Below are 24824 nucleotides of genomic sequence, written 5' to 3'. Positions count from 1 at the left end.
TCTGAATATAAACTGTCTTTCTCAGCCTCTTCCTTCTTTACATTTCCCATTTCCACTGCTTCTGCCCTAGTTCTGATTTATACAACCTTTTAAAATATAGATGTTGGGATTTTCAAAAATGCTCACACATTGTTAAAAATTAAAAAAAAAATTACAGATAGCACGTGACCTGGGCAGTTGCATGGGTCCTGTGCTTAGTTTATTGTGCTGCTGTCGACTTCTTAAAATTCATAATCATTGTTGAATACAGGGTCCTCTGTTTTCATTTTGCACTGTGCCTCAAAAAATGTGTAGCCGGTGGCCCTGTCACCACCCCACCCCTCTTCCACTCCTTTCCACTTATGTAATCACTCTTAACCGTTTGTTACTTCCAGAAATTTTCTGTGTATGTAAGCATGCTTGCATTAGTTTTTCCATCGGTGGGGTTATTCTATACATATTCTATACTTTTTGCCTCCTCAATGTTGCATGACCGAATTTTTCCATTCAACAGCCTCCACCTACCGAGCACTCATTTCCCTCTTCCCCTCGGCAGTCTCCCTACTGCTGCGGGGTGCGTTTTCTAATTCTGGTTGTGCCTCTTCTCTGCTAAAAATGCACAATGCTTCCCTGTTGTGTATAGAATAAATCAGCACCCTGGTAAACAGAGCAGCTGTAGGACTATTGCTAGCGTTCTGGCAAGTTTGAGTTTCTGAGCACGCAGCCCCGAAAGACGCCTCTGGACAGAGCATCACTAAGAGGAGTCCTTTCTGCTAAGCAGTCAGCTAGCTGGTCTCTCCTGGGATAACCTCATCTGAACATAGGCCTTTCTTTTCAGACTTTGCAACATCCTATCTCTCTAACAGTTAGGGAAAAGTGACCGTCCCTTCTTGCCATTACTGGGTAGGGTTGCTAATAATAAGCCTTGAAATTAGCAAAGACCGTATTAGGGACTTCATGTGTGTGTGCTCCCCAAATTCTTAGGTTGAAACTCTAACCCGCATGTGATGGTATTAGGAGGTGGAGCCTTTGGGAGGTGAGTAGGTTTAGATGAAGTCACAAGGATGGAGGTTAATTCTTATTGGAAGAGGAAGAGACTACAGTGCTTTCTCTCCCCATCACCCCCGAACCCCCCACCCCGCCTTGTGAGGACACAGCAAAAAGGCAGCCAACAGAAGCCAGGAAGAGGGCTCTTACCAGAACCCAACCATGCTGGCACCGAGGCCTTGGACTTCTCAGCCTCCAAAACTGTGAGAAGTAAATATCTCTTTAAACCACTCAGTCTATGGTATTTTCAGACAGACAGGGAAGAAGGCTTTTAGCTTTCTAAAAAATTGATTAATCTACAGCATAAGATTAGGTCATATAAATTCCTTATTATTTCACAGATAAAGAAAATGAGTCGGAAAAAAACCTATGTCATGTCCAAAGCCATGGAATTTAGTGATGAATTTAAGTTAATATCTACTGCCCTTCAGGTTAATAGATTGTGACATCTTGGAATTTTCCTGAACCCTCTAAATTCTGAGGTCGGAATGGTATTCTGAAAGAGCTTAGAGAAGTCTGACTGTTATGGCAACAACTGCTTTCATTGCTTCCAGCCCTGCATTTCTAAGATATAAAGGTTGGATTGTCCAAGTCAGTGGTTAAATGCCTGAGTAGTAGCCACTCACACACATGTGTGATCACGGATGAATTACTCAAGGTCTCTGTGAGCTTGAGTTTTCTTACATGGAAAACAGATATAATATCTACCTCATAGAACTCTGATTAGGAAAAAAAACACTATTTAAACTTATCTGTTTACTCAGCAGGTATTTATTAAGTGATTTATGTATTAAAAACAGTGCTAACAGTGAGATTATGGCAGTGATTTAAACACATCCCCGGCCCTCATGAAGCTAACAGTCTGGTCAGACGGAAGGTGTAAGAAAGTTAGCAGCACACATCCCTGCCCAGAATCAATGCTCAGTTAATATTAACTGACAAACATTTTTAAATGTTTGGTTTTTTACCCTTCCCTTTGAAAAAGGAACTAATACTGCTGCTTTATCTGTAGAGACAGCTTCAGTCATGAAAATTGGGGCATTTTTGTTGGAATCGCCAGGAAGAAGACATCGATCCTCTGCCCTGCCCCTAACCCTGTCATTTTCCCAAAATTATTTGCTAGCAGAAAATCTGAAAATCAGCTTAATCTGAAAAACTGGCATACATTCAGTCCAGTGCCCTTTTCTTTGTGTATGACTAGAGCTTTTTTTTTTTTTAATCAGTGTTTGCACTTAGTCTTGCCGATGTGCCAAGTTTACAGTTTGTAAGGAAAGGCCCCTCTAATAAAAAGTGCTTTGAACATCTGGATGAGGCTTACTTACTTCGTGGTCACAAGCATCTCAGTTCACACGTCCGAGAGCTCTGTCGGAATCTACCTAGTTAGTCAGAGGGTGTCTAGCAAGGAGACACTGCATGTCCAAGAAATCAGCTTAGAAGCCACACGAAAGGATAAGCAGCCTAGGGAGGTCCATGCGAGACCTGCTCAGGAACGTGAAAGAGATCAGGGAGGTTAGTGTGAAAGACAATGCCATGCACCCAAGTCAGCTCCAGCAGAGGTGAGTCCTACATGCAGGGGCCGTTTGGTGTTCGTGCAGCTACAGATGTCTGTCTGAACGGCAGCGCCTCGTTAGAGCTGCAGCTGACACTGCCAGCTGCTCTGCACTGCCAACTGTCAGAGGACACGGCAAACTCTTCCCAATTTGTGCTGAGAAAACCAGCATGGAATTGGATCAGCACAGGACATGACTTTAATGTCCTCCATCTGTCAAGGAGACTTATTGGGACATAACTGAGCATCTTGAGAAGAATTGTTAAGGCTCTTCCATGATTACATTTCCACAATTCAGAAAGCCAAACTGCATTCAGTTAGTTATCTTCTGTGTAGTGAGAGAGCAGGAATTGGTCTAGCAGATACAACGGTAGGGCCATTGGCGTCAATGAAAGGCTTCCCCCACTGGATCAGAACCCACCTTCCTTCCTTCCAGGCACCGCTGCAGTTGAGGCTTAGTTAGGACACCATATTGGCAGTTGTGAGGCTGCCAAGTTATTTCTCTCCAGTCACAGGTCCTGTTGTCGGAACAACTAAGGCAAGGTACAATCCATTGGCCTGGAAAAGACAACAAAACCTCCTTTGGTTCAGTGTCTACTGGTGAAATGACAGTTTGCTAGTAACTTTAGGATTCAACGATGGTGCACCATCCCAGAAGCTACAGTGAGAAGATCACTCTTATCATACAAACCCAGTGCAGCCATACGTGACCCGCCAACCAAGCTGAATCGCAACACATACTAATGTTCAGAAATAACACAGTTCAAGCTGAAATCAGGTACGAGTTTTGTTCCGTGAAACCATATTCTTATAAAAAATTAAGTAATCAGGTACTACTCTTAATTATTATTACTTATTCTTAACTAGTACATTAAGCACTTACTAAGACCAAAGCAGGTGAGAGCCACTAATATTGAGGCAGTTGGATACAAGTATTTATTAGCGTAACTCATGCTTAGGTTTACAGTCCAATCATTGACATATGCCCTGCTCTCAAGAGAGTCAAGATCTAAGAAAACTGCTTTAATATTCTGATCATGTATTATTTGGAAGTCTAGTTCCTTAATTTGGTTGATGGCCTTTTTGGTGTGAAGCTCTTCACCTCTTTTTTAGCTCTGTTGCCTCTATTTCTTCAGCTGTTAGATGAGGTATGTACTGTTCTGCTCACATGATTGGTGTGAGGAGTGAATGGGATAATGTATTTATGTACTGAGCATAGTCAAGTAGCATATTTACCCATGTTATAAGCAGACTTCAGGCACAAAGTAGGTTGCACGCTTTAGAAAATGTTTATAAGATAAATGCATATTCTCAGCGCCTTTAAGATCTTTTCTACTTTATTGATAAAGTTATAAGCATTCAAAACATGTCAGCTTTTTGTGTGGGTAGATACATTAATAATTTATTAGAAATAAAATCAAGAAACAGCTTCTGATTTTTCCTTGTTTATCTTTTCAGAAACGGAGTGGGAGAGCGCACCTTGCATGTGGAGTGTTCACTCATCTCCCTTGTGCAGAATGCCTTGAGGTCTGCAACGAGAGGCTCTGCCCTAAATGTCTCACTCGTCTTACTACTACAGACCTCTTCAAAACCATTCAGGAGCTAAATAGTTTCAGCTACTTTTTGAGGTAGAAAGAAAAAAAAATCCAAACGGCTTTATCCATTCTAGCTTTGATTTGTGATTCTGCTCACAAAAGTATCTGGTGTGACATTAATTTTAATGGGAGGAATTTCTACTTTCAGGGGATGAATATGGTGCAGTTTACATTTCATGACCTCAGGGATGACAGAAGTGTGTATGGGAGTGTGTGTGTGTGTGGAAATAGTTACAAATAATAAAACTTGAAAGGCCAACTAGTTTATGGCTTACTAGTTGATCTCAGAAAGGGAAAAAAAATGTGCGTGTATTGAGAGAGAAACGGGGGAGATAAAAGAAAATATTACCCTCTATGAGGATTTTCATTTAATACGTTATTGAAGTATCTACCCTATGAGATGTTAGGGTAGATACTGGTGTTAAAACACTACAACAATTTAAAAAATAGTTAACAGTTTCATTGCATCTGCCAGATGCTAGGGATTTTCTGAGCACGTTAATGTGTTAACTAATTTAAGCCTCCTAATTATAATGTTAAAGCTCAAAAGTTCATAATCAGTTTAGAAGGCTAAAACTTATACATGTAAAATAATTATAGCATAATAATAGCTTACACATAATTGAGTAAAGATATCTGTGAGGTACTAAAAGTGCCTGGGCTTTGGGGACACACCTGAGCTCTGCCGCTGGTTAGCTCTGTGGACCTCAATGCTGCACATTGGGGTCACCTGGAAAGCTTTATAAAATCTCCATGCCCCGGTTGTTTCCTAGGATGATTAAATCAGAACCACTGGCTATAGGACTCAGGCATCAGTATTTAATGCTTTTCATGTAATTCCATATGCAGCCAAGGTTGAAAAGCACTGTTCAACTTGGACAGATTACGTAATCTTTTCTCTATAAGGAAAATATGTATAGCACCTGCCATAGTGTCTCCTACCTAGCAACTGATGAATATATTTTACTCCCCCAACCCACCCTAAGTAAGCCATGATCGTTGAGAATAAAGAAAGCACCATGGGGGCCAGAGTTGTCTGGAAGTTTCCATGATGTACATAAGATCGGGCCTTAGGGATAGGCTTGATTTAGAGAGATGGAATGACTAGTCCTTTAGGGACAGGGAGAAGGCATGAGACAGAAGAAGTGATTGACCTACAGAATAGACAGTACACATCAGAGAGAAAAAGGTCGGCTGGTGAAAGGGGTGTTTCTAAAGCTTCCATATGTACACCATAGCAATAGCAGAACTACTACCAGATACAATGGAGAAAAGGCAGGAGTGTGGGTGTTCTGCCATCCAAATCTGTTTTATAAGTTTTCTGTGTGTTTTCATTCAAAATATAGCTTGCCTTCTAATTCTGATTTTGCACTGGCATACAGGATTTGTAATCAACAATCAACTCCTTCACATCTTTGCTTGGCCTCGTCTAATATTATCTGATTTAGACACAGTCTTGAGTTTAACACTTATTGATGAATTCCTCAAGAAAACCTCCTAACAGAAGAGCCTTTCCTTCACAGAGATTGGCATACTGTGGGCATATAGACTCCTCCTGGATGGGGCTGCAGTAGGCCTTGGGTCCTCCTTTCCATCCTTCTCTTTTACAGATGAGGTAAGCTGAGGCCCACAGAGTTGAATGACAGGTGTGGGATCATGTGTTCATGGCAAGGCTGGACCGGAACTGAGGCATAGGAATCTCCAATTTGCTGATCCTTTGGTCATGTTAGGCGAGGTCAGCACAAAATTATCACTTGAAAATGAAATATGGCCTAACAATCTCTTTGGTAGCATTTATAGGACAATCCATAAACAAGTTGCTTTAATGGATTTATCTTTATTTTAAACAGCTCTGAATTTATTCAGTGGGTTTATGTGTTGACAGACTATGTTCTTTAAAAAAATTGTTAATTTTCTTTCTAATAGGATGATGGGATGTTGGGGACATAAATATGCTTCTGCTAATGAGATTATATTGAGTAATATTTTGAAGGGCTCAGTTTTCATCAGACCCTTGATGCATCCTGTCCCCCAGACACCACCAACCCCACCTTGCTGACAGCTAATTTTGTACAAACTGAGGCCTTCTTTGGCCGCTTGCTGCTAAGGTTGAAGAAACAAGTGGCCAGATGCAAGTACAAAGATCCAAATATGGGTGCAATTAGTTTGTGGGTATAAAATCACATGCACATGAAAAGGACGCCTGATTGGGTCTCTAAAAACTTGGCCCCAATGGTTCATACTATTATACTATATATTTATACAGTCATAACTCTTCGCATTTTTGTATTAGTTAACAATACCTTTTTTATTGTGATTTAGTAATACTGCTTGAAATAGACATCTGTATAACATCTGTAGGACTGGAGTTCCTTGACATTTTAAATGATACCAGTTCTTAACTAAAATTGTCAAAAAGAAGGATATAAATTCTATGTTACATATTTAAACATTGAATGAATCAAAGCTGTGATTTCTGAAATAAAATATGACATGTGTTTTGGGAAATAAAATTCTGAGGGATAAAACTGCCTTTGGGAGAAGTTGATTTATAATTATAGCTTTGTATTTAATGCAAATTAGATTTCACCCATTGAAGTGAATCAGATTGGGTGATAGAATGGAGAAAGCGATTCAACTTGTGATTTAGGGCCATGGTGAGATGTGAAATCATATAGATGATAGCACTAATTCCTGACTCTATAATGCTATAAAATAAAAAGTTTTCACTTAAGGAGAAAACTACATCTATATCTTCAATATTGAAAGCATTCAAGTATAAGTTGTCATATTTACTTGCTGAAATGAAATAGGATAAAAGCTTTTGTTTACATATCATAAAATGAAATCTGAACTATTTTCCTTAAAGGTAATTCTCATTCAATAATCATTGTATAAATTTCTTCTTTCTCCAAATTAGAAGACAAAATTTTTCTTGTAAAGCAACAGAGTTTATTCTTAAGTTTGTGTGTGATAGTTAAATTGTTTTCTAAAGGCTAGAAATCAACGTAAGAATTAAAACAAAAAAAAACAAAAAACCTGTCACTCAAAATTATATTAGCTAGAGTTCTTGAAAAGACATTTTTTTCACCATCATTACATTGGCAAGGTGAGAAATTGGAACCAGTTCTGTCAGATAAATGTAATGTGCTGTGAAAATCAGATGTTGGAATCAATCTGTGGCTACATCAGCTAATGCTAGATCACTAAATGAGCTTCCTTTCAGTGTTGTCTGCTATAACACCTTCTTTCAATTGAAGGGAGTCCTACCTTCAGGGAAGGAAATCACCTCTGGCAGCAGAAAATCCATCCTTGCAAATTGCTATCCCCAATCTCACTCATTCACTTGGAATCCTTAGGTCCTTAGGACCTCAAGGGTGGACCAGTTTCCCTGGTTGGTTGTGTCCTGGCTGCTCACATCCTTCAGTGGAAGGAAGGAGGGCATGGGTCTTGGTTTTAGTTCAGCAGCCAATTTTAAATCATATATTAGACATTGGAAGATGAATAAGGGGCAATCTCTGCTCTGGAGAAACGTATACTCTAGGGCCATCATCAGCAAAACTTACTGCTAATGCACCTTTGAATAGTACTACACATATGCTGTAATATACGTACATATACTCCTCTATGTATATATTATGTCCATGGAAAACAAAAATAAGAATGAGTAGATAAAAATAAATATACATGTATTTTAATCTTTATTGGCTTCATCCCTGTGGATTGTGCCATGCTACTCTCTTCCCTGCTCAGATGCATCATTGCACTTTGAAGACTACTGATTAGAGAAAAAGAGAAAAACATGTACATTGAACAATTGAAACCTGAGAGATAAGTGTTATTACAGACATGTGCCCAAAGTATTCTGGGGGCACAGAAGAAAAGATAATCCGGGGGTGGGGTAGTAAATAAAGGCTTCTTGGGGAGGAAGACAGCATCAGGAGAACTAGGCCGTGATAGGGAGAAGACTTGTAGGAGCCGGGAATAGCTCGGATAAGAGCCTGGAGTCCCGTGGAAGAATTCTGGGCATAAAGCGAGGCAGAGAGGCGGGGAGGAGCTGGGAAAGGTAGGGAGGGTCAGATTGTGGAGGCCTGGAATTGTCAGACTAAGGATGATGGGGGTTTCTCTAAAGGCCTAGCTATGCAAGTTACCAGAAGGCCCTGTTCTACGGTGGCCTCTCCTATAAGGACCAGACACATATCAGGGCCTCACACAAGTTACTGCCAATTTAATGGACAAGAAGCTGCCACTTCTTGAATCATCTCAGTAATGTATCTTTAACTTTTTGTTGAAGATCTTTGACTTGGTCCCATAGGAGAATTACGTTGTTTTATGATTCTCGAAAATGGTCATCTGATTAAAAAAAAAATACTCAACTAGACATTGGTGTCTCCTTTGGATGCAAGAGCATATATCTCATTTAGCCAAGAGAATTCTACGTCATACCACCTGACACACCATAATGGGTCAATCCCTCTGTATGCACTGACTGTGATTTATTATTTAGAACACATGTGCAGGAACGGGGACATGCCCACGTTTGTTAACAGTGCATGCCAAATCGCAATTCGTCCTGCGCATTTGTGAAACTCATTTTCCAGTAAGGCTGTGGTGTGAAGTTCATGGCAAGGGTAGAAAAGCCCCTGAGTGTTTTTTCAGACTTTTTGGATAAAGGAGACCTGGGGTCAGGAGATTGGAGTGGTAACCAGGAATCTCAGAGAAGGTGCTCCCTGCTCCTCTTAGGTCCTCGGAGGCATTTTCAGTCCCAGCTTTGGCTTGACCCCACTGGTCTCCACTAAGAGAAGAGGCGTGCTGGGGAAGGAGAGACTGGAAATGTGGACAGTGGCCCCAGAGTCTCTCATTCCAGGTCTGCTCCCGGCTTAGGCAGGATTACACACTTGCATTTGAATTTGACATCACAATACTCCTGCCTCTATGAATTCTCAATATATGGGAGACATTAGTGATCATTCCCGAAGATTTTTTTTAATTAAAGGAAATGATTTAAAACTGAACATGTAGTCTTTGCATTCCTTTGATTTACAAGGTCAACAGATTTTTATTTTGTTCCTACTCTGAAGAAATTATAGTGCTAAGTGGATTGATACAGTGTACACGATTCAGAGTCCCTGTCCTTATGTAGTGATAGCCTGGGAACACTGACATTAAACAACTAATTACATGCTGAATCATTTAAATAATTGTGAGAACTGCTATGGAAGAAAAGCACAGGGTACTCTGGGAATACAGACCAAGGAAACAAATCAGAGGCTAAAGGAAGACCCTCTAGCATAAGGTACGTCTGATCTGAGTTCTGTAGATGAATACAGATTAACTCAGTAAAAAGCAGAAGGTGAGAAGAAAAGTATTTGATTAATCAAAATATTTCACATATTGAAACAATGCATTTACATGAATTCTATGTGCAGCAGTTCATACTAATGAAAAAGTAATGTATTACCTTGATTGTTTTGTACAAAGGTAGTTTAAATAAGCATATGCTTATCTATATGAACAGATTTTTTTAAAGAGTAGCAGTACCCAATGTGATAGTCACCTTTTGTGTCACCAGAAGAACAGATCTTTAGTTCGGACTGTGAGATGGCTTCAATGTAGTCAGGAGAAATAGGCTGCAACCCACAGGTTTCCTCTGGATGAATCAGCAAACCACAATCCTGCATTAAAGTGAGAGAAATTAGCTGCCATAGTAATTAACTTGACCCACAGTAATAAAATCTAAAAAATAAGATTTTCTGTGCCAAGGAACATTTATGGAGGGGGCAATTCTTATTTACCCTTCTTTGAGTATTGACTTATCAAGAGTTGTGTGTGCTACAAGGAGCTACTTACATGAGGGGATTAATATAAATTCTAAAAAAAAGAAAGAGAGAGAAAACAAAAGAGAAAATATATAAATTCTAATGACAATTTAATATTTTGGCATTGATATTCATGTATTGCTCTGCAAATTTTTAAAGAAATGTATGCAAGTTTTACTTTAAAAATATACCTGTGTGCTGACACATTAAAAATATAATATGCTATAATAAAGGACAATATAATCCTCTAATATTGTGGAAAAGCCAGTTAATGAGAGAAGGGAAATGGAAACTATTCTGGGAGAATGTTAATTTAATAGAGGAATTTTCTTTCAATGCACATTTATTAAGGACCCATGCTATGCCAGAAATGCAATCAAATACATAGATTTTACCCAAAACATGTTCATATAGTTATAAAAGCAGGTAACACGTCACCACAATGAATATCATTTTAGAGGTATGTTTTGGACTAAGCAATGCCGTCCATAGTTTGACATGTCCAGCAGGTCAGACCACAGTCACTTTCTCTTAGCTTTTTCTTCCAAGCACCAGTACCTGCTGCATCCTTCTATCCTACCTCACCTGTTTCCACTGCTGTCCTTCTCCCCAGGTTCTCTCAGTCTGTCACAATTTAGGGCAAGTAAAAATGCTGTAATCTCTATCAGAAATGCTTTCCCTAATCTTGCATGGAAAGCATCTGTAAGGTCTTTAAGAACGTTCAAGGTCTCAGCAAGAATTCTAGCCCAATTAGGTACCCCTGCTTTTGTCTGTGTCAGCACCATTTGTTTCCTTCATACTCTTCACCATTTGGTAATGTTTGTTATTTGTGTCTCTTCCACTAGACTGAAGATCCCATGAGAAGAAATAATAATTTTACACATCTACCTAGTCTGGGCCATACAGTAGGCACCAATAAATACTTATTAAATTCATAAAAGGTTAGAGTTGTTTCCCTTTTCTTATGATAAATGTTCAGCAAGGGAGAGAAATAACTGGGTTGACCTCCTCTTTGCTCTGTAACTCTGCCTCTAATGAGCAATTTCTAGTCACATTTCCTCATGCTCTCAAATATCCTAATCCTCAGCTCAGATTCCCAGACCTCATATAAAAAGGTCCAGAATGTTAATGAACAAAAGGCATGGGGTGGTGTATGGACAGCTTGAAATCTTGATTCAGTAAACCTATTTTTAATTCATGATTGAAATTAAAGTTTGGGATACTGATTAAAGATTAGGAATTGTGATTTGTATTAAAATGTTCATTATAATAAAGCAATTAAAAGTAACACAAAGTTTATAATAATGTCGTGAGGAGTTTTTAGTATGAATAAGACATATTTGTGTGTATGCGACATCAATACATTTATTTTTGGTGGAGACTGGACCTTTTTTTAAGGCTAGAAAAAAATGCATGTATCAGATTCAAAAATGTTTATATTAAGTGATAGGGAGGGCAATGAGAAATAATTACCCTTATATATTGCTGATGGGAGTGTGAATTAATTCGGCTACTTTGGGACACAGCTTATAATAGAAATAAAAATTCATAGACTCCATAGCCCTGAAGTCAGACTTCTTAGAGTCTACTCTAGAGAAACACTCATGAAATACACAAAAAACATATTATAAGGGTAGGTTCAAATGGACTAACATGGAGATATTTTCCAAGATACATAATTAAGAAAAACCGAAGAACATGTTTTGTTACAGGACAATACACGCCATGTGAAACACACCATGGACATGCCACCAAGGCACCTAAATTCAGGTATTTTAGATTCAGTTGTGTTCAACTTATTAATCATATAAATATTTTTCATTATATATAATCACATATATACATTCAAATAATGTTGAAGTATTTCTAAAAGTCTGGATTTAGTTAAACCTTTGCCTGAAAATTATTGTTTGGGGTCTGTGTATGCTGTATATGTTTAGGGTCCTGCCCTAATATTCATCTGGAGGGCATTAGAAAGGGAGTCCAAACTGCAGCTGCCAAAGTCCTAGCTCGTCTGTTCTGCCGAAGTCCTGCATGTAACTGGCACATATCAATTAATGAGAAAGATGTACTGTTCTGTGTGCTGATGGCTCGCCCTGTGGGAAATAAAATTGTGGGTGTGGGCTATTTCAGATAGGTTAGTCACAGGCCGTCTTTCTGCAGAGACCACACCTCAACAGAAAGACGCAAAAAATTGGGGGATCAGAATTCCAAGAAGGAATCTCATGTCAGAGGTCATGAGGTGGGAAAAGGACTTATCTGACATCTTAAAAAAAAAATCATCTTTAAAAAACTTTATTGACAATCTCTATTTTAATAATCAAATCATAAAATCTTTTCCTGAGATGGCACCTCCAAAGTTACATACTATAAACTCTTAACTAGATGAAATGTGATTCATTCATAATCTGGTCCTAAATATTGTGTATACATCTTTAAAAAGAAAAGGAAATCATTTACTATCTAGAATGCACAAAGCACCATATTAAGAATGTTGAGTCCCTGACCTCAAGAGGCATCTTCGTCAAAAGTTTCTTCTGAATTTTGACCTGAAATCTACATCTTATTTGTTCAAGTTACCTTCTTAGGTGTAGCTTAGAACAAATGTATGGTAATAATAAGCATGTTTTCTGACCTGACTTTAAAGCGACTGAAACCAATGACTGGCAATAGAGCACGATAATGCTTTGAATGTTCAGTGGCTACACTTTCTGGACACCAGGGCCCCACAGATGAGCCCATGATAACAGAGTAAATAGTGCAGAACACAGAAAAGCACAGTGTAAGTGGCCTCGCCTTTGCGTGTGAATAGTTACCGGGCAAGGTGCTGTTTCTGCTTCCGTGGAAGGTTCCCGTTGGGCACCTATTGTGCCACAGTCGGTAGGTCAGCGCTGGTGGTTCTAACTAACCAGTCATGACTCCAGTAAATTCCAAGACAGGACAGGAATCAAAACAATGTTGCAAAGGACAGACAGAGCAGAGACTGAGAGAGAGATGGTAGATTTTGAAGTAAATAGAATTCAAAATCATGCCCTCTTCTCTGTAGTGTAGGCCAAAGAATATTCGATTGGAGTCTGTGCTCCCTTTTGAATTTCTCCCGAGCAGTTAATCTCTGTTTGCAGTTCATATATCCTAATTCTGATGTTTTGGAAAGCCTGGGCAGTCTTCTTGGAGTGGTTATTAATCATTTTCTAGGAGCAGTCAAACAACGTTACCCTTAAAGTTGAATGAAACAAAGCATATGGCCGAATACAGACACAAGTCCAGCGGCTGGCTCACAGAGTTAAGGAGGTACCAGGATAGCTGGGCAGGCTTTGTGCACAGTTTATGGGGTAAGAGAATGGTGGCATACACTAAAAGGTGGAGAGAGGAGAGAGGCAAGACTCACATCCAACGATCTCACGGGCTGCAACAGACAATGTTAGGCTCCTGCCTACACAATATCCATTCTCCCTTTTTCTTTTCCAAAAGAAGGACCTTTGCTTTGTTGTAGACAGCAATGTATCTAACAGTAAAAACAAAACCAAAAAGCCAAAAAAACCAAACCAAACTTTACTTCCCAGTCTCCTTTGTAGCTGGACATGGCCGTATGTCCTAACCTAAGAAATGTAGGTGGAAATCGGGTATGGAGTTCTGGAAAAGTTTTGCTTCCCTGATGCCACTTTTTCTTTGTCATTCTTGTTTCTTCTTACTGCTTGGAATGCAGAAGTGAGCCTGAGAAAGGAGCAGCTATGTTGTGACCACGAGACAACAATGAGCAGAAAGAAAGACCCTGGGCTGCCCACCTCTGCACTTCTTGCTACGGGAGAAAAACAAACTCCTACTTGGTCGAACTACTATGAACATGTAAAGTGGAGCCACACTGCTCTCTTTCTGTAAGAGTTTCCTGAACCTAAGGCCATATGAACCTTTTTGAGTATTCCTTTAGATCTTAAAAGTGATTACCTCTACTACTACTAAACAAAAAACAAAAACAAAAAATCTTAATCTTGAAAAATAAAAAAAAACTCATCATTTCTTTCTCTCATTTCTAAGTGTCTCTCATTGCTTTCTTCACAGGTGTGATTAATAACTTGGTCAAGTTCAGGCACATTCCAGGAAATGAATGACAGCTCTTCTGGTCTTAAGTGTCTAAGTGTCTTAAGCCTCTGAGTCTAAATACACTAAAAAGGTAATGTTTAGCAGGGTTGGCTCAAATGGCATTAACCTCAGAAAGTTCCACATTTAGAGTGTATCTTTGCTAGAGACTTCGCAAATTCCTGAGTGGATTGTCATGGCTCGCAGTAGAATGCAATAAGATAATTAACAGGGATTTTCTTGTTCAAACATGTATACAGTGTATATGTTTAGTACATAATTAAAGCATTTACTTAACTGTTCGTGAAGTCCTGCAGTGGCTAACATGGAATGTTAAGGCGCCCTTGGTGTTGCCTCGTCTGTACCCATGAGCTACGTGACCACTGTTTGTTACCAGTTCCTATGGAAGCCCATGTTAATTTCTTACAGAAGTGTTTAGCCACAAATGAATGAATAGTACTTGTCATTTTTAATGTGATTTTGCTCTATTTTAGAGCAATACCAAATTGGACTACTTGATTTGGTAGGTATCTTTAAACCTTCCCTACTTTTTTGGCCCCATGGATCTGTTCCTTTAAGATGAAACAATTCTCCCCTTCTCCCATTAAAATGCCCACCTAACTTTAAAAATATACATTCACTCCCTGTGGCACAGTTTGTTCCAGAGAGACTCATTCCACCCCTTCCCCTGGGCTGCGGCTATTTCCAGTAAGTCAGGAGGGACCTCTCATGCTGAACAATAGGGCACAGTCGTCTCCGCCCAGGAAGGCAGAGTCCCCTTCTTGATCAGGAATGTTGATTTTCCCATAAGAAATGAGGTTTCCGAGGCACTCCTTTTTGCTATGTTTTCCCAAAGGAATAAATTATTTTCTGTCTTCTCATTATCTGTAAACTTCACAACTACTTTCCCTGTATTGTAATCACCCAGCCATAAATACTAAGTAGCTATTATATGATTCATAGTACTAGACACTGAGTGAACATTTTCAGAATAATTAGCTGAGGTATACATTAGCAATAAGTAATTATAGCATAATCCATTGGAAACCATCCTTTGCATATCACAGTGATCCTAAAACTGTTTTTCATGAGGAAAAAGTGCAATACACATAAATTCACATTAAAAGATTTATATCTTTTATGGAGGGAAACTTGGAAATATTTCACAAACATATTATAACTAATCACAAACATATCACAAACTAATTATAATGCTAAGAATTTACCCTAGAGATACACTTTATAAAGTCTGCAGAGATTCTCGTGCAAAGAAATTTACTGGAGCACTTCGTGTAATAGAAAACGTGACACAACTCAAGTTTCCATCAATAAGGAACAGATTAAATAACTTCTACATCCGTATAATGGAATATTTGATAATTCTTAGAAAAGATGGATGCAGGTGAATGTATGGAGAGACATAGAAGATATATTATTAAAGCCATAAAGAAAGTTGGAGGACATTATGTACATCATGATCTGATTTAAGTAAAATAAAGTGATAGGTATTATATATGCTTACTGTACATACATAACTTCTGCAATGATACACAGGAAACTGAACAGTGGTTCTCTTAGAAGATTAAGAATGGTAGGCCAGAGAAGGGAAAGCCAAAAAACACTTTTACTTTTTACTTAAGCGTTAAAGATTTTGTAATACTATGAATCATGCCTATAGTCGACTTTTTAAAAATACAAATTTAAATAAAGAAAATAATGTTGAAAACAGTAAAGTAAAATAATAGAGAATAAGAAAAGGATGGATAGCTCTTTTGAAGGTATATTAGTTCTCTGTGGCTGCTGTAAAAACAAGTACCACAAACTGGGTGGCTTATAGCAACAGAAAGTTTTGTCTCCCAATTGTGGAGGCCAGAAGTCTCAAATCAAGATATTGGTGGGTTTGGTTCCTTCTAAGGGCTGTGAGGACTACGGGCCTGCACAGTCATTCAATACTGTCCTGTGTTCACAGAATTGATAGTTAATCAGAGGAAACATAATGAAAAGGGAATGAGTGACTATTCCAGGTAGGAGAATAAGCGCATGGAACATTCTGGAATGGATAGAAAACATACGCATTCAAGTTCAGAGTGAACGGTGTTAGGAGACCATGATAGGAAGTGGATAGAATTAAGTCAAATTATTTTGGAATCATGATTATCATCCTTGGCTCATTCTACTCACACAAAATTTAGGATGTGCTAATGAATTAAGCTTCTTTAATTTTATTCCGTTTAAAAATTCTTATCAGTTAAGTCTGTAAGTTCTATCCCCTTTCATAAAAATTCTTTAAAAATTTTATGGAATAGCTACCTTTTTAAGAAACAGTACAGAATAAAACATCTTTACTGAGGAATAGGAGACATTTTGACATTTTTTTTACAGTTTGTTCTAATCAAATATTTGCAGTGAACAAGGTTTACCTACATAAATAGCCTTACTTTGAATTTTAGGGAAGATGAGTAGCTAGCTAAGTCATTCTACTTTGTGCAGAAGGGATCTCTACAAACATTGCTGTAAAAATGGATGATATTATCCTGTTTTAGTGTGAGTTTACAAATGTTTCCAATTTTAATTGTTTTAATAATAATGCAACTTAGTGTTGGGTAGCGGAATTATATATGGGGCATGACTTGCTATTTATGTTTGGAGTTCATGGTCATACCTAAACAGATTAGAATCCATGCATTAATGAGGCATCACCTCACATAACAGTGTTGGGTGTTTCTTTCCTTAAGCAAACACCAGCTGAAAAGCGGACATACATGGTATGACCTAAGACTTTTAAGTTTGTGCCCAATGAACTCAGGGAAAGGGGACATTGAAACAAATTATAAGCAGATGAATTAGTTCTACTCAATTACTGTGATTCAATATTTGAAATACTTCTTTATATATCTCTTGCATTTCCAATGCCTGAACTAATATGCATTTTTCTCTTTTGTAACCTCGATGGCCTCCGCATTAACTAGGAGGCCAGCGTGATCCTGCTTGCTGAGGTCCCTTCGAAAGTCACCCTCAATTCTCAATTTAGAAGTACATACGAGTCTCTGGGCTGTGTAGAATTTGGACTGAAAACTTTAGTGAGATGGGGCCTGTGAAATGACTAATGTTTCCCACTTCCGGTGAGCTCGAAACTCCAAGGCAAGCAATCCTTTGTTGTGGTCTTTCAGCACTTCTGGCTTTGGTTCCAGATGGACCCCAGAAGGACCGATGTGGATGCAAATGCAAAGAAAGAGTCAATTTCTACATTTGGATATTTGAAAAAGTTCAGTTCTTTGTGAACAAAGAAGTGTGGAATTGGAACCGAATGTATGACCACAGGCGCGCTCATGCTTGGAAGAATCTGGATCAGCTTGGGAAGTGACAAAACAATAACAACAACAACAAAAAGAAAAGGTTATTTCCTATTCTAAAGGAGCAAACCGATTATTTGCAGACTGAAGCAGAAAGTAGTGAGTGGGAACAGGCAGTAAGTTGCAGAGATATTTTAGAAGACAACTTTTAATTGCTGTGTCCTTATCAATAATGGTGACACCAAACATAACATTTGTTTATACCACATATTAAGTAGCAAGGAGGCCTTACAGGAGATATTGACACTCATAGTTAACTAGGCTACCAATGTAGGTATTTCAGCATGGACTGTCCCACTCACAAATAGTCCACTAATGAAGCATATGAGGTTGTGATTCTTAAAAATGTGGCTTTGGTAGGGAATCTTCAGCCTGAGTGCCACAGAGTTGCCTGTTTTAATAAAATATGTAGTTACACTAGTTCTGGACACCATGTGGGCATTTCCTGCCTACATTCAGCTTGGTAACTATTACACAAATACACCTATACAGGCACATACAGGTACATACACCCACAGATCCTTTAGGATTGTGGGACTTTAAAACTTGAAAGGAACTTATACCAAGTGACATATGGAATACATTATGCTACAAAAGAATTATCTCATTACCTGTATTAAGTTATGACTTCCACCCATTTTGATAGTTTAATAGTAACTGTTTAGTATTAAATATTAATTTTATTCATTCTTTTTTTTTTTTTTTTTTTTTTTTTTTTTTTTTTTTTAGCTGAGCCATCCTGCCACCTGTTGGCAGCTCAGCGGCTGCTCAGCTCGGGCTGGACTCGAACCGCTGTTGCTCAGAGGTCAAACTCTTGAGCGAGCTCTTAACCAACTGAGCCACTCGGCCGGCCCTTAAATATTATTTTTAAAGATTACCCATGTATCAGCATCTTAATACATTCACAGTTAAGCTCAAAGCATGCTAAATGTAGCTAAACTCTGCCTAGAAGAAAATGCTGATAAATTCAAAACTGAATATCCAAACATCCATGATACTGTGAGATCAAAAGTTAACATTAATTTTTAGTCTAAACATATCCTAACTTTATAAAAATTAGATACCTATGAAAATAATTGTGTTATGATGGGACAGTCCTTCTATGTAGTTTTATATTTTCCTGCATGTTAATCAGACCTTAAAAATATTCTAACTATAATCTAGGAATATATGTAACTCCCCTAAGATATTTATTAATTACACAATGAAAAATGTAACTTTATAGTGGAGAATCCCAGCCAACACTATTCTCATCAAGTGACCAAAGTGAAACATATCATTTCTGAAGTATTCTTTCCACAAATGTTTAACTTCATTTAATCAGGAGAAAAACATCATACAATCCCAAACTGAGATGCAGTCTAAAAAAAAATAACTGAAGTGCATTTTTCAAAATATCAAGGTCATTAAGACAAGGAAAGACTGTGGAACTGTCACAGATTAGAGATGACTAAGAAATGTGATAACTAAAAGCAATTTGGGATGGTGGAACAGAAAAAAAATGTTATTTGAAAAACTAGTGAAATCTATATAAGGTGTTTGGTTAAGTATACACATTGTACCATTATTAATTTCTTAGTATTTTAAAAAAATTTATTAGTACTGATTATACTGATAAAGTACCATGGTCATATAAAATGTTAATCTTAGGGGAAGCTGGATTAAGGGAATTTAGGAACTTCCTGTAACTCTAAAATCAATTTTAAAAGTTTGAAGACTAGTTTATACAATTTGATCGCCATAGGTTAGAGTTTTATGAAGGGTAAAAATACATTAACAATCGAAAAATGTTCTAACCATTAAAGGTCTTTTAAACACTTTTGTTGGAGTTTCATACAGCAGAGAAATGACTCTGTGTAGTCACATTTTATTTGAATTCATGGATCAATTAGAATCCCATGGCATAAATTGTGATCAATACTCATATGTCTCTAAAAGATTGTGGGAAATGTGGGAGGAGAGGCCACGGGCTAAAGAAGAGCTAAGGTACACCTACTGCTTTATGGACTAACTTTTTGGGGGTACCAATCTCCTGGGTGAGTTGACAAGAAGATACTATTTATAGAGACCTTGGGTTACGCCAAACTCCAGGGTCGGCACTTACCCACTGCTGCCTTGCATCTTTACAACTCTTTGAAGTAGTATTACTATCCTCTTTCCATAGATGAGAAGATAAAGATTTGTAGAGTTTTGTAGAAACTTTTCTGAAGTCACACAGATTACCAAGGAAAGTAGCTAGAGTTTGAGCCATGGGTGTATCTGACTTCAAACCCATGCTTCATAGATTGAAATACAAAACAAAACAAAACACACTGTACTAAGAAACAGAGATCATGTTTGTAAAATATTTACAGACCAATTAACTCTTCATCAAGGAAGACTCTTTTTTCATGGCTACAGATGGCATCCCTAAACATAACCAGCTGCACTTTAAAAGGCTTACAGTTGGTCAAAAGTGAGATGAGGCAAAAGTGAGAATGATTCAGGCCAAATCTATTCCCTCCAGTGGAAAAAAAAAAGGCTCAAAGCACCTTTCCAGCACATGCTTTGTCACTCAAGTAATTGTTAACTTTGAATAATAGCACAGCAGGAAACTACTTATTAACTAAAGACTTACAATTAATCCCTCTGGTAGACAACGCACAAGTATTTACATATAGTCGTGCCTATCATCAAGGAAAATATTTGTTTTCATTGATTTTGAAAATCAACGACTCATTTGTCATGTGTTTTCAGTTCTCCAAAGACAATTGATTCCTGTAGCAGACATTCACTCGGCATCTCCAAGAGCCAGCCACAATCCCTGTCCTCATAGAGTTCTCACAGAGAGAACAGATACATAAACACGCCAGTGCTGTAGAAAGTGCTCAATGCTGTTCTGAAGATTGTTCTGGACACAGTGTTGGCACAAAGGAGTGTGATCTACTCTGTTTCACAACTTGAAATGTGTCAGAGCTCACCAAACATGTGGGAGCTGATGGGCTTCCCAAGCAGTGGAAACAATGGAGGCAGGGGTGGGGGTGGGGGTGGGGCCAAGTCAATTGGCTTTCTTCTGTACCAATGCCTATAAAGGAGCGGGCATCTTTTATATCTGAAAATCAACTGAACCCTGATTTATAAATCACTCATTTTTCTTCTTTGCTGTGCCTATTAGCTTAGGATTTGGGACTTAAACATAAAACACACAAGACACTCTGGAACACACTGGCAATGAATTTTGTCTACTTGTGTTTGGGGACTGTGTAAAGCACATGATGTCCATTACAAAACTCAGAAGCAGTTTGTTCAGAACCCAACCCAGCTGTATCAGTTCAGGCTTTGATATTGTCAGTTATCAGCAAGCATGCCCAGTGAGGAGCTGGCATTTTCCAGTGGAAAATGTGCTATCTCCCTTGGCACGCGATGCAGGATTCGGAGTGGCCTGTTTTCATGGAGGAATGAAAGACTCCATGACCCCAGTTATAAGAGAAGGTGTCCTGGAGAAATTTCAAGATATAAGATTGTTATTTAGCTTGTCTTAAATTCCCCCTGGGTTTTAAATTAGCTCATTATTTCCTGAACGTGAATGCTGTTGCTGTGATTTGATCATTACTATTAAGCGGTTGTCACAACTCACTGTGTGGGATGAAATGGCTCTTTCATTCAAAGCCAAGCCTGGTGAATGAGTCCTTATAGATCACATATCTCGAAGTCTCCACAGTGTTAGCCTCCAAGGCTGCTGCTAGGAGTCAGGCCAGGTTGCCTCTCTCCCCGCAGCTGAAGTCACCGGGTCTTCCTTCCTTGGCCACATGCTCAGCGGACCTGCCTGTTGCCATTGCTTCTCCATAATCCACAACCAGGTGGCATTTCAAGCTGATCTCTAGACTATGTCACTTCTCTGCATTAGACAACAGCTGTTCTGGGATCCTGCTGTCACCCATCAGATATGCTTGCCGAGCAGAGCTGAGTTACAGCTAACATTGCTTTAAAGTCAGACCCTGGCTTTGTTCTAGAACTTTGCAGTTGTTACCCTGCCCAGATCTGATACTTTATTGCTCCTCAGTGTTTTATCTTTAAAAGGCCAACTGTGTCTTAAGGCTTCGCGGTATTGACTAACTTTGACAGGTCAAAACAAAGTGGACGGAGCTAATTCCCACTGATTCCCCTCTGCGTATGCCAGGTGTTCCTTGTAATTGGAACTGTGTACATGACCGAATGGCTTAACAGCCAAGGCTGATAACTTGGGAAAAAATAGTATCTAGGAGGATAAATTGTTCAATAGATTGGCCAGTATTTATTTTTTATCATTCCCTATGGTGTTTCATAAAGTTTCAAAATCCCACTTTAACTATACTGTAAAATTTTTATTGATATAAAAATGATATAGTAATTTCAAGAGGGCACTTTGTTCACAAAAGTGTGTTCCCTGAAATATAGGCTTCTGGGAAATTAAAAAGTAGGTGTTATGTCAAAAAAGAAGGGTATAGAGCAACTAAACGAACTTTTAGAAAAAAAAATTAAATAGATTTTGCCAATTTTTCAGTCAGTAGTAAGGCATTCCACTAAATTTTTATACTTCAGTGAAGCTGATTTTGTAAAATGTTCAGTAATTTGTCATTGTTTACACTGGATATAAGTCAGCTATCTCAGAGAGTTTTAATTTCCTGAGGAGAAAGTCACTTTTGACGAAATCCCTTTGACCATCCATTAAAGAATCGATGACCAGGAGAATCTATAGAAACTTAACTTTCCTGGTGACTAGCTTCTGTAAAAAATACTGGACTAAGAAATCATGTGGAATCACTTGTTCTATGATGGGGTCATGAGTGAAAAACTCATATGTGGCAGCAAAGACCAAAACAAAAGAGAATACCACAAAGCTATCTGGAAACAACTGACATCAATTATTGTTTTTTTTAAATTATAAACAAAAGAAATATTCTGTGATGACAGACATCTGTCTGGCATAACAAAGAATCATTCCTGGGAATAAATATGTTCTTGAGTTAGCTGCAAATTTTCCTTTTTCAATAAGTCACACACTACATATATGATATACTGTAATCATATTCTCTGGATACACCCATTTCTTTGTTCATTTATAACCATTTTCCTGGGTATCAATAGCAAAAGTCATTATTCAGACTGTACACTATGGTACTAAATTTAATTTTTAAAATGAGATTTCTTTTCTGAAAAATAGCAGTCGTATTTCATATGCTACATCAGATGTTATCCATTATTATGTCCCTAAAGCTGGTTATTATACTAAGGAATTCTCCTATGAAATTCACTTGAATGCAGAGCACTGGAAAACAGTTATTAAGGCCAGGGTGGCACATGATGAGAGAAGAGAAGGGTCTAGATCTAACATTATTAGTAGTACAGTGGTTAAGGGTGGGTGCTTTTGTGTCAGCAAAATTCAGGTCTCAGCTCTGTTTCGTGACCCCGGGCCAATTAACTCCTCGTAGCTCCAGCTCCCTCTTCTGTGAAAGCCAGCCTTACAAGACTGTGGAGAGGATTAAATAAATTACTACACGTAAAGGATGAAGAGCCATGGATGAGCCACAATAAGGGCTCAGTAAAGGTGACTCTGATTAAAACTGGATAGCATGTGCCAATAGTCACACATTGTGTACACTATACAGCATACCTCTGAGTTAGATAGGATTAGATTCATTAATAAAAACTCTAAACAAATGTCACTTATAGAGTTAAGTAATTTGACTGAGGTGTGGCTAGAATTTAGATATCAGTCTGTATACTTTCAGAACTCGTACTCATGTTCTTCTATCATTGTGGAATTTAAAAGGAAAATACACATGTTCATGCTAGCTGCGCAACATGGGACAAATACATGATTTTCTCTGAGCCTCAGTTTCCTCACATTTAAAATGGGGATACCAATGTTTACTGCGCATATACACTTTAGCGCTGTTTCTGTCATTCAAATGATAATGTGTGAGAAGGCGCTGGTCACCCCTAAATCTCAATGCAATGCTTTGTTTTTATTCTTAATGACCGCCACCTACTCTATTACTCAGCACTGGCTCATGGTAAATATATGGGGCAGCAAGGGTGAACTCATAATTACCCATATACGTTTTCTTTGCACTGATACAACATTTCCACGGTTTTTCTTTCATCCCTTGGAAAAGTTTCTTACATATATATGAATAAAATTTATTTTTATTTGAAACTACGTTTTATGAAAAAATGGAGATATGAAAATTATGTAAATTTTATTTTTATTTGCATGGATTGCAAACAAAAATATTACTTGTAAGAAGAATTAGACATTCAAATACTTTTCTCACAGTTTAAGAAAACTTTGTAAGTATTGTAAACAATAAAAATTGGAAGGTGATTAGATATTGTAGAGCAATATTAAATGGCAGAAGTAGACTGCATGTTAGAAGAAAACAATTATTGATGAAATCATACCTGGATATACATAAGAACATGTATCCAGAGATTTTTCCCTTCATTAGTGAAACAGGACAGAAAAAGCAAAGTTTTGAAAATTTGCTTTAAAAGATCACATATATTATATTGGTTTCAATAATTTAACATGTAATTTCAGAATATATGCTTGAGGATTAAGATTCTTTTCATCTTTTTTGCTATAATTAATCTTTAAAATCATCTAATAAGTATTCTCAGTGAATTTAAGTAGCAATATATATGCAGTTAAATGAGTCCTTTCTAATGATTTGGAGCTATTTTTTGAGATTGTATAAAAGGTATTAATGTCAATATTGAGGAAGGATATACCTTGAATTTCTTTTCACTTATAGCCAAAAAATTATTCATCATTCACTTACTAAGGGAACATTGGTTATGCTTTCATCAAGTGCAAGAAATACAGAGATAAACAACATAAAATAACCTCAGTTTTCAAGAAACATAGGGTTAAACGGGGGAGAGATTTGAAGGATGAACAGGAAGAGAAGAGGAGACAAATGTCTTCAAGAAAAGGGGATAAATATGCAAGATCTAACAGGTGGAGAGGCGTGGTGTGCTTTAGGAGCATCAAAGACACAGGTATGGCTCAACTGTAGGTTCTGTGGGAAGCAGCAGCAAGCTGCTACTTACTTCCTTACTCTTCGCATCATGATCCTGTATTCCAGCCACACAGATCCACATGCTGGTCCCCATGATGCCGCCTGAGGACATTTGGGGCCCACACAAAATTGTTATCTCTTATGAGACATTTTGTTTGGCTCCCATTCATCTTCCTCACCCAAAGAGTTTTTTCTCTCTTTGCTATAATGTCATAACACAACACCTTATCGGACATATCATACTCTATTGCAACTACTGTCTTTTAGGTAGGTATATCTTCCTAGTCAAGCTTCCTCAGAGCTATCTGTCTGTCTGTCTGTCTAGCTATCTGTCTATCTATCTATCTATCTATCTATCTATC

General features: G+C 38.0%; 1 protein-coding gene across 1 annotated transcript in view; it reads right to left on the bottom strand.

Annotated features, from left to right (window-relative positions):
* Nucleotides 1-24824, bottom strand: part of CPED1 (cadherin like and PC-esterase domain containing 1) — a gene marked incomplete at its 5' end in the record, with an annotated part of 151162 nt that overhangs the window by 32232 nt on the left and 94106 nt on the right. Inside the window, 2 exons of the mRNA XM_019623700.1 lie at nucleotides 2997-3133; nucleotides 9728-9845. Coding sequence (XP_019479245.1) covers nucleotides 2997-3133; nucleotides 9728-9845 — 255 coding nt within the window. The remainder of the gene's footprint in view (nucleotides 1-2996; nucleotides 3134-9727; nucleotides 9846-24824) is intronic.

The sequence above is a fragment of the Hipposideros armiger genome, unplaced genomic scaffold, assembly GCF_001890085.2.
Source record: "Hipposideros armiger isolate ML-2016 unplaced genomic scaffold, ASM189008v1 scaffold_559, whole genome shotgun sequence".
Lineage (NCBI taxonomy): Eukaryota > Metazoa > Chordata > Mammalia > Chiroptera > Hipposideridae > Hipposideros > Hipposideros armiger.
The sequence above is the reverse complement of the archived record's forward strand: the minus strand, read 5'-3'. Positions and strand labels throughout refer to the sequence as shown.